General features: G+C 48.3%; 1 protein-coding gene across 6 annotated transcripts in view; it reads left to right on the top strand.

Moving 5' to 3' along the window:
* The first annotated feature begins 290 nt into the window (after window positions 1-290).
* TRIO (trio Rho guanine nucleotide exchange factor) overlaps window positions 291-10,920 on the top strand; it is a 354,258-nt gene continuing 343,628 nt past the window's right edge. For 5 of the 6 annotated variants that reach the window (XM_077879552.1, XM_077879550.1, XM_077879551.1 and 2 more), the window contains exon 1: window positions 324-447. Coding sequence is in view for 1 of the 6 variants with exons in the window: in XM_077879549.1 (XP_077735675.1) it covers window positions 291-447 (157 nt within the window). In the remaining 5 variants the exon portion in view is untranslated. Of the gene's footprint in view, window positions 448-10,920 lie in introns of all 6 variants that reach the window. The other variant, XM_077879549.1, reaches the window with a different exon arrangement.

Here is a 10,920-nt window from a genome sequence, read left to right as displayed (position 1 = left end):
CCCTTGCGACTGCGTGTCCCGCGCTCGGCCCGCGCCGCCGAGGCCGTGGCTCCGCGTCCCCGCCCCGCGGCCGGCTCGCGGCTCCCGGGCGGCGTCCCGGTCTATGTGGGCGCGCTCCCCCGGCCGAGCCGCCGCCGCCGCCGCCGCCGCCGCCGCCCGCCGCCGCCCCGGAGCTCCGCGTCCGCGCGCCGGGTGCGGGCAGCTGGGCGCTCGGCGCCGCCAGGCCCCGCGGGGAGCGGGCGGCACGCGGCGCTAGGGGCGCGGGGCCCGAGCCGGGCGCGGCCGCAGCCATGAGCGGCAGCGGCGGTGGCGCCGCCGCCCCCGCCGCGTCGTCCGGCCCCGCCGCCACGGCCAGCGCGGGGGGCTCGGGCTGCGGGGGCGGCGCGGGCGAGGGGGCCGAGGAGGCGGCCAAGGACCTGGCCGACATAGCGGCCTTCTTCCGCTCCGGTGAGTGCGACTGCGGCGCCGGCGCCCCCCGCCCGCCCGCCCGCCCGGGGCCGCTGCACCCCGGCCGGGCCTCGGCCCCGACCCCGACCCCGGCCCCGGCCCCGGCCCCGGCCCCGGCCCGGACCCCGGCCCGGCCCCGCCCCGCCCGGCCCCGGCGGCCACCGCTCCGCGGGGGGGGCGCCGGCTCTTTGTCTCGGCTGCGGGGGGGCCGCGGAAGGGCTGCGGGGACGGCGAGGGCGGAGGCCGCGGCTCGGGGGGGCGGCGTCGGCCGGGACGGCGGCTCGACCCCGGAGTCCCGCCCGCCCCCCCGGCCTCTGTCGGCTTCTGGGAAGCGGCGCAGCCCCGGCAGCCGCCGCCCGGGGAGGTGAAGCGCGGCGGGCCGGGAGGCGCGGGAGCCATTGTCTCCGGGGGCGGCCCCCGCGGACTGCGCGCCGCGAGCTCCCGCGGGGCGCGGCCTGGGCGGCCCGGGTCGGGCGGGGCGGGGCGGGACGGGACGGGACGGGGCGTCCCCGGGCGTCCCCGGGCCCCCGCGGTCCGCGCCCGCGCCGGTCCCCCGCCCCCCGCCCAGCCGGCCCGGCTCGGCTCGGCTCGGCTCGGCTCGGCTCGGCTCGCGCGTGCGGGCGGCGGCGGATGCGGGGCCCGGGCCGGAGGACGCAGCCGCGGCGCTGCGGGGCGGAGGGGGCGGAGGGGGCGGGCGGGGGGCGCGTGCGCTCGGGGCCTCTGGGATCCGGTGATCCGGGTCAGCAGGAGCCGCTTGCTGCCGGAGGCCGGTGGTCACACACGCGAGTTGGCAGCGCCGGGAGATCCTGCTTGAGTATTGTCTTCCCCTGGCTGGCTCGATCTTTGCCAAGCGGGGATATTTTTGAGTCATTTTAACAGATTGGATGTGGCTGGGAATGACGATACAGCGTCACTGCGGGTTAATATACTTCCCAGTGCTCCCTCCCTGCGTGAGGTCCTTGCAGAAAGCAAAGGTTTCGGAAATCATGAACTCCTCGAAAGGAAAGCTTTTTTGGGGGGAGAGGGTGGGGTGTATCGTCTTACCTCTTAATAGCAGAGCTGGGACGTCTTCCCTTCATGCCCTGAAGCTAGTCCAGCCTGTCTTTTCTCGGTCTCTACCACCTGTCACAGAATAATAGATTCTGTGCAGAATTCAGCTCCTCTCTTGTTAGAAAGCCTCCTGTGCCCTGGAGATGGAATTTTTGGTGCTTTTGAGACCGGACTTTCTTACATCTTTATTATGAACAGTAGAGAACTTACTTCTTTGGCTCAGAAGAGCCCAAAAGACATCAGGTCGGACTGGATGCCCACAGAAAACTTGCTCCCTGTCACTGGAGCCCTAACCAGGATTTATCTGAGGAGAGAAGTCTGTTGGTGGCCATGCCTAACCCCTATGCCTGCGCTTGCTTCCACGCCCCAGCTCCTGGTCAGGCTCAGTCTTGGGCAAAACCAGGCAGTGCTCTCACTGGTTTGTTCCTTTCTTTCACCCCCTAAAATGATTTGATGAGCCATACTTTTAGTTGTTTCATTTGGAATCAGGAGCCAGAACAGATTTTAAGTAGTAGCAGTTGCCCTGTCCCATCCCAAGGGCAGTCTGGAACATCTTTTTAAAGTGTTTCCCTCCTTTGGGCAGCTCTGAATCCCTGACCTAGATCTTGGCTGCAGCATCTAGGACAGTGATGTCTAGCAGAGGGTAGAGGGGGGACCATTCAGTTGGTTTCGTGGGGGTTGGGTGGGGGGTTTGGACCGGACAGATGAAGCAGGAGTGTGGGTAGGGTTCTCACCTGGTAGAGTGGCTCAGGCAGGGGAGGCAGCCTCCACCTGACTTTGATTGAGTATGGATGGCTGAAAGGAGAGGCCAAGTCCATCAGTAAAATCTGCTATTCTTTTCTAAGGCGTAGAAACACAGGAAAAAAAAAGATTCTCATTGTGCACATTGGACAGATTAGGCTATGAACATTTTTCAAAAAGAGCCTGGTACAAGATTATCAAGGTGCCCTAGATAAAGCATTTCTGTTGGTTGCCTTTCATTTCTCAACCCTGGGACTGTTTGCTTGGCTACCTTATTTTCTTTCCTTCTTTTTATTCCTTCTTAGTCCTGCATTAAATTTTAACTTTGTAGTCCTGGATTGAAAACTGGTACCCATGGTTGGATGAAAGAAAGAGAAAGTCTTCAGCCTATTAGGGCTTTTTAAACAATTAGAGCAGTTCAGGAATAGAATGGGCTGCCATGTGATTTTTCCATTACTGGAAGTGCTCAAGCAGGGGCGCTGCCACCTGCCAGAGTTGAATTGGGTGCTGGGGTTAGGACTTGCATTTCGAGAGGGGTCAGTGGGGAAACGGCTCAGATTCTGTGGCTTCCCCTGAGCCCCCAGCACCTAACGGTTACTCTCCACTTTTCTTTGGGTAGTTCATGGCTCCAGAGCAGTGATCCCCCTTTCCCTCGGCTTGGTAGCACCCAGCATCCACCTCACCCAAGGACTTAGCTGGTGTGTTGTCATTCCATTCCCCACTCAGGTCCTTGGTATGGAAAACTACCTATCCATTTTTGACAGTCCTGATTCTCCCTGTTACAAACCTGGCTCCAGCAGGCAGGTCAATTAGTGTCAAAGTGGATTGAAGAGAAATACATGGTGATGGCGTTTTAAAGGGGAACTAAGATTTTTCTGCGTTTGTGAAGTTCCAGCTTTACTTTTCCCCTTTGTACAGACCTCAGCTCCAGAAAAGATAAAGCAGATTTCAACAGGAAAAAAGAAGGGGGTGGAGAATCACAGATATGAGCCAGTTTAGTTTTTTTATTTTTTACTTTTTTATTTTACAAAAAAGGAATCAGGCTTCTAAGGAGGTTGGGTGCCTTGCTCAGAGTGGAACTCTGGTAGAGGTGGGGTCAGGGTCAGGAAGTCCACCCCTCCCCCACCCCCAACTCCTGTACTCTTCCTGGAGGCCTCTCATGGCCAGGACTTTGCTTACATTAGTTCTCAACCCCACTGGGACCAATCACTTTTATTGCCAATCTATTTTGGGGTTCTATTCTTATGGCAGTAAATCATTCTTTCAGAGCTCTCTATTTAACCTTGCAAGAGTGTGTGTGTGTGTAGGGGGGGGGTGTGTGGTGGTGGTGGTCGTTACTTACATAAATGCATTATTTTTAACCTGCCTGGCATGTTTTACATTGGCATTAGATGAATGTGCAGAGGATAAAGGTTTGTGGTTATTCTGAAGCGTCATGGCCCATTGTGTTGGGTTTCTTTCATTATTAGATCTTATTCTGGGCTCCTGGCTATAGACTTTCTTCCTATGGAATATGTGAAGAAAATTGAGTCTGTTACTTAGTGACAGAGCAGTGTGCATGTCTTTTTGTGTTTGGATATGATGATTTCCTCATGGGGCACTGAGGGAAGCTTTTCTTGGTATATATGCTTCTGACAAAACCTAAGTGGAGGCCCAAAGCTGGCCTGTGAGTTTTCCATGCTACATCTGTGTGTTTAGAAATCTGGCAGCTTTGGTCTTTGTGAGCACCAGTAATAATTACTGTTTTATGAATTTGGTCCTTGTTACCCTCAATATTTTGAAAAAGGGAATTGAAAAAAATGTAATTTGAGAGTGAATGTCAGTTTCTCCTTTTTCTGCGGCAGTGAAGCTCAGTTTCAGAAGAAAGTAAAGAGATAAAAATGATCCTGTAAGTGACTTTCAAGAAGTCAAAGAGCAGTAAAACAATCATTGAAAGAAACTTTTCATTGAGACCTTGTAAATTGACTTATTGATGAGGGATATTGTATTTTTCCCTTTGCAGTTTATCTGAAATTCAAATGAGGATTTAAATGAAGCCATTTAATGACTTAAACGATTAACCAAGATTAAGAGACACAAGTGGTTCTGTTCAAAACGAAGCCTGTGTGTTTAAATATGTTTCTCAAATGTATATTAAAAATAAGTGTTTAGGTTGGTCTTTCTAGACCTTTTAAATGTTATGATAAATTTGGGATTTGTTTCTAACTGAAAGTTCAAGATGTATTTGAAGCTGTCATAATGTAAATCAGCTGTATCTGAGGTCTGTAAGTTTATTTACTTGATTCCTCTACTGAGAAAATAAAATTTCATCTCCTATCCATGGCATATTTCCAGAGAAAAGTCAAATTCTTAATCAATAGTCACACTTCACTGCCTAAATAAAAATCACTTCTGTTGGTAGGGATGAGTTTACTATACAAAGCAGTCTTAACAACCCCCTTCATTCTTCCTCAATTTTATAATGAATTGGTTTTATTTCCTTAAGTGCATTGTCTTGACAGATTTGAGTAGTGCCACTGGCAGGAACAGTGAGTGGCTGCTTCCTGGTCCATGAAGAAATGGATTTGGGGGAGAATCCCAGTGCATTCTGGTGGAAGGTGGTGGCTTGCTCTGATGTCCTTTCTCACTCCTTCCTCCCCCAAGTGTTGAGCTGAGTGGACTTGGGTGAGCTACCAGGGGTGACTGTGTTATTTGCCTTGTGGATGAAGAATGTGGTCTCTTATATCTTCTCTTTGCTTCTCAGCCCCGTTGAAGCTGATTGCAGGCAGTGATCTGGATGGGCCCACAGTTGGAGAGAGGTAGGAGGGATTGGATAGCTAGACAGAGTTCTCTCTCTCGTCCTGCTGCAGATTCTGCTGATGAGCTGTTTAGCAGAGTGGCATGCAAGGAAATGAGCATGGATGCAGAGTCTGCTCAGTGACCCTGGCACTTAGGATTTCTGGCTGATGCGTCATTCAGCTGGAGCCACCCTCGGGATTCCTGTCGCAGTACCTCTTAACTGAGGGGAAAGGGCTAAACAGGAAAAGAAGCTAGAGACTGAGACCAGGCCTGTGCGGCATTGGTTTGCTGCCGCCTTCCCATCTGCCCTCTCCCCACCATGTCTGGGCCTGCTTGCCTATAGTGGAGGCTTTTGCTCTTGGGACCTTTGCCTCCACACTCAGCCCAGCCCCTGCAGGGCCCTGATTTCACTCCACCTTTGCCAATTTATTTAAGAGGAAAAGGAGGCCTCTGGCTAGAATTTCTACTGTTGTCTCCCAATTTTTTGACCTCATTGAGCCTTGCTTGCAGACCTTCTTGTTTATGGGAAATTCTTGCTCTCCTGTTCAATGGTTGGCAAGTGTGTTAAGTACTCATTTTTATTTCTCATTCACTCATGGGGACATTTGGTTTGCTAACTGAATAGTTGTTACTTTAATTTCCTCTGTTTTTGTTCCTTTCCATGTGAGGAAGCCCCTCAAAACAAATTATTAGCCACCTGTCTTCTTGGGAAAGGTGATATGACCGGGGCGGGAGAGCAAGTGTGTGCAGACTTTCCAAGTATGAGCCATAGATTGTTGAGCTGGAGAAAGTGTGTAGCTTCTGGGGTTTTTTTCAGTGTGACTTTGTAATATTTGGTCTAATGCCAGATGTACTGTGGAAATAAAGAACTTCGTTTGTGATAATATACTTGACTTTTAGATTACCGACTATTATAATTAGCCACATGTCTACTTTTGTCTGGTTGGTGAGGAGTGTGGAGAAATCTGTAGAGCAAATCTTGTATTTTGTAAGCATTACTCTATTTGGGCTTTGTCATATATTAGTACCTTTTAGTGGTTATACTGACAGAGAAAGCTTTAATGAAGACATTAGTTGAAGTGAAGAATAGATTCTAGGTCTAGAGTACTTTGGGTTAGTGGTGTTCATGTGAGTTAATCAGGCTTATTTTCTTACCATCTGTAGTCTTGGTATGGACAGTGACGAATTGCACTTGGTTTTTCTTTAGGAAGGGTTTCTACAGAATCCTGTGAGTTCTGTGAGCCCTTTCCTCTTCTCTGCAGGTCCAGAAAAGAAATATATGGTATGCTGCTTTGTTATTGTCCTGCTGCTGGGAAGGGCTGTAGGCCCTTGGCAATTGGATTGACTGTTAGCATTAAAACAGTGTAGTTGTGAACAGATAAAATGGTCCATGCAGCTAATGCTGAGTAAAGGAAGGCAGTCTCAAAAGGCTGCACACTGCATGATGCCACTTATGTGACATTCTAGGAAAGATAGAACAGTGACAGGGAACAGACTGGTTGGTTGCCAGAAATTAGGGTTTGGGAGGGTATGACTACAGACAGTATGAGGATGATGGAACTGTTTTGTATTTTGGCTTTGGTGCTGATTATATGTATTACGTTTCATAGAACAGCACCCCCCAGTCAGCTTCACTGTATATATATATATTTTTTTTAATTTTTTTTTAATTTTTATTTATTTATGATAGTCACACAGAGAGAGGAGAGAGGCCGAGACACAGGCAGAGGGAGAAGCAGGCTCCATGCACCGGGAGCCCGACGTGGGATTCGATCCCGGGTCTCCAGGATCGCGCCCTGGGCCAAAGGCAGGCGCCAAACCGCTGCGCCACCCAGGGATCCCAGCTTCACTGTATATTAATTTAAAACATAGCACTTAAAAAAGGCCAACAGCAAACTGAGAGTGAACATTTATTACAAATCAAAGAATTCTATACATGTGAGGAAAAAAGGGCTTCCTCAGATCAGTAAGATAATCCATAGGAAAATAGACAAACAGGTAACTCTAAGAAGCACAACAAATAAATGCCAGCTCCACTAGTAATCAAGGATATGTAAATAGTTATGAAACAAAACTCAAATCCAATATAATTTCTGGGTAAACTAGAACAAAACTGAGTTATTTTGGAAAGATTTTCTATTGATTTGAGAGAGAACAATAGTCACTGACTGCCAATGGGTGGACCAAGCTTCTGGCAATTTCTAGGGGTAGTCTAGGGTAACTTAAAAGAGAGTTGTGGGGAAATAAAGATCCTTTCCTTGGGTTCTGTAAGAAGTGTTAACTTGAGGAATCCATATGGCATGTAAGTCAAAGTCTGCTGACTTAAGGGAACCCTATCTTTAGATATGAACAATCACCATTTTTCTGCAAAATTTCCCACTCTGGTGAGGTTTTGTTGCTGTCCAAATAGAAGTGTAGTACATGTGGGATGGTCTGTACTGTCTCAACAACCCTGGTGTTGAAGAAGGAATTTCTAGGGATGTTTCACTTGGGGGACACAGTGGTGTTCCCATGTTTGTATCTGCCTGAGGTCATTTGCCCTCTGTTCTCAGGCCTTCATGTCTCTAATTGAATTTGCAGCTACTGATTTTGTGGTATTGATGGTTAATGAAGTAATTTTTTTTAAAAAAGTTATTTATTCATAAGAGAGAGAGAGAGAGGCAGAGACACAGGCAGAGGGAGAAGCAGGCTCCATGCAGGGAGCCCGACATGGGACTCAATTCCCCGTCTCCAGGATCAGGCTGTGGGCTGAAGGCGGCGCTAAACTGCTGAGCCCTCCCGGGCTGCCACCAATGTAGTAATTAAAAAAAATATATATATTCATTTATTAGAGATATATATATATATATATATATATAGAGAGAGAGAGAGAGAGAGAGAAACAGGCTCCATGCTGGTAGCCTGACATGGGACTCGATCCCCGGTCCGCGGTCTCTAGGATCACACCCTGGGCTGAAGGCGGCACTAAACCGCTAAGCCACCGGGGCTGCCCCAATTTAGTAATTTTTAAAGTGGTAGTCCCCACATATAAGATTCATAACCACAAAATAAAGCTATTCTTGAACTTAAGAAAAACACAATTCAAATTTGAAAGCATAATCCTTGAATACTTTAGGTAGGGCTTCTTGGTGTCTTTTTCTTTCATGTGTGTGAGTATGGGTCTTGGAAAAGTTACAGAACACCTCACTTTGGAATTCTGTGGAATTGGGGGTTTCAATGCAAAAAGAAGATATGAATGAATACATCAGAGACTGATATTTGAAATCTGTTTTAAAGAAGCCATATCCCTTAGTATATACAAAGTGACATGTATAAATGACATGTATGCTTTAGGGCAAAGTGTTTTATTTATTTATTTAGAGATTTTATTTATTTGAGAGAGATGGAGAGAGCACAAGCAGGGGGAGGGGCAGAAGAAGAGGGAGAAGCAGACTCCCTGCTTAGCAGAGAGCCTGGATGTGGGGCTCCATCCCACGACCCCGGGATCATGACCTGAGCTGAAGGAGACGCTTAACCTAGTGAGCCACCCAGGTGCTGCTAGGACAAAGTTTTTTAATTTTAATTTGCAAATTATGTATAGGAAACATTTGTAAGAGGTTGTCTTCCACTGTAATTCCTTTTACTTCCTGTTCTGACATTGATCCACATTTCAAAGTTTCATTCTTTATAGCCCATGTTTTGAACACCATTTCTGCAAACCTGTGGGTACTCCTGGTTCATTGGAATTCTTAGTGTTACATTTTCTTAGTTGCATTTACTTTTACTTAATTCTTGTTATGCATAACAGATGTGCTAGGATCTGCAGGAATAAAATATACATTTTATTAGTTTTTGGATAACTTTATTGCTTTAGTAAGAGCCCCAAAGTACAATTCTGTTATTTATACTGAAGGCACACACAGATATTGGGAAACAATACTTTGACTAGAATGTTATTATAAATATTTTTAACTAGGGTCACGTAGCAAAATCTCTAAGTTTAAATTATTTAATATTTTGGCATCCAGATAACTGGAATAAATTCCTCATTAGCCCAGTACTAAACATACAGGTGTTCCTTGTTTGTAGGTAGCTTTTTTACCTCTCTTTGATTTTGAGAAATTATTTCCAGCCCTTGCTGCCCTTGCAGTACCACGGTGATGATAGGTAGCCTGCTTGGGACTGTGACTAACTGCAAAATCGGAGTGCACGGGGGCAGGATATAGTTCACACATTATGTATTTATTTTAAAATAAAAAAAATATATTTTTAAAAGATTTCACCCATTTATTCATGTGACACACACAGGCAGAGGGAGAAGCAGGCTCCATGCAGGGAGTCCGATGCAGGACTTGATCCTGGGTCTCCAGGATCATGCCCTGGACTGAAGGCAGGTGCCAAACCGCTGAGCCACCCAGGGATCCCTACACATTTATTTTAGAGTTATTTCACCTCCATCTAAATGTTGTTGCCCGTCCTACTATATCTTGGGTTCAGGAGCCATGAGAACTGGTGCTAATTTAATTTGATGGTTTCCAGGCTAAACATTTTCTTCATATGACATTTGAGTGTACATGGCTCCTGGTAGGTTGTCTGTGTGAGAGCAGCTCCTCATGAAAGAGGCTTCATGGCAGAGTCATTAAATTTCAGCATTTTGGGGATGCCTGGGGGGCTCAGCGGTTGAGCGTCTGCCTTGGCTCAGGGCGTGATCCTGGGGTCCCAGGATCGAGTCCCACATTGGGCTCCCTGTGTGGAGCCTGCTTCTCTCTCTGCCTGTGTCTCTGCCTCTCTTTCTGTCTGTGTCTCTCATGAATAAACAAAGTCTTAAAAAATTTTTTTTTTCAGCATTGCACAATTTGTCTGTTTCCCAATGTTTAACTACAGTGCTTGAGATTCAAACTTTGCAGGATTCGTCGTTAGGCATTTCTCTCCTTGCTCATGGCAGTGCCTGTGAACTCTCCTGGTTGCCGAATTCACAGAAGGAATCAGCCCCGTTGCACGATGGCACCTGTCTCTTGAGCCAGATTGCTGGGACCCTTTGACTGGAAGCCCTACGCAGGATTGAGGCGGGATCACTGTAAATGTCCTGTGACAGCTTTCTTGTGCACTTGGGGCCATTGTTTGGAAACTGGGAAGATGGCAGACCTGAAATTGTCCCCTGCCTCTTTGTGCTCTCCTTGCTTTTGCCGTAATGTGATTCTTTAGCAGCAGTTGCCATAGTGGGTTGAGGGCCAGGACCCCTGGTCATCAGGGGGTCAGATAGCACCTTTAGAATTATGCTTCATGAGATAGTAAAATAAGTGCATTCCGAAAGCAGTAACTTGCTTGTAAGGTCAGAGGATGATATTTTAAATATCATGTTTATTTTTTTCTCCAAATACTGTTAGTGCCAATCCTGTCCTTTAAGAAAACCTGGTAAAGTCTTTCTGTTATCTCTATTACTGCTAGCACTGACTGCCATCTGAGTGTCTAATTCTAGATACCATGCAAAGTGTTTTCTTGTTTAAAATCACATCCTTGGGCAGCCCGGGTGGCTCAGCGGTTTAGCGCTGCCTTCGGCCCGGGGCCTGATCCTGGAGATCTGGGATCGAGTCCCATGTCGGGCTCCCTGCGTGGAGCCTGCTTCTCCCTCTGCCTGTGTCTCTGCCCCCTTCTCTCTCTGCGTGTCTCTCATTAATAAATAAATAAAATATTAAAAAATAAAATCACATCCTCTTGCCTCCCTCCAAACCCCCCACTTCCAGCAGGTGGATGCTTCTGTGTTAGGGTCAGGATTTCAGCCTCTGATGAGGTTGAATGACCTGCCTCAGTTTGTGCAGAGTGTAAGGGCCTGAGCTGGACTTTAAGCCCTGGGCTGCCAGACCACAACCCGCCCCCCTCCCCTGCATGCCCTTGCTCTCCCTCATGGAGGGAGAGAGTGAAATG

The sequence above is a fragment of the Canis aureus genome, chromosome 31, assembly GCF_053574225.1.
Source record: "Canis aureus isolate CA01 chromosome 31, VMU_Caureus_v.1.0, whole genome shotgun sequence".
In the NCBI taxonomy this organism is placed as follows: Eukaryota; Metazoa; Chordata; class Mammalia; order Carnivora; family Canidae; genus Canis; species Canis aureus.
The sequence above is the reverse complement of the archived record's forward strand: the minus strand, read 5'-3'. Positions and strand labels throughout refer to the sequence as shown.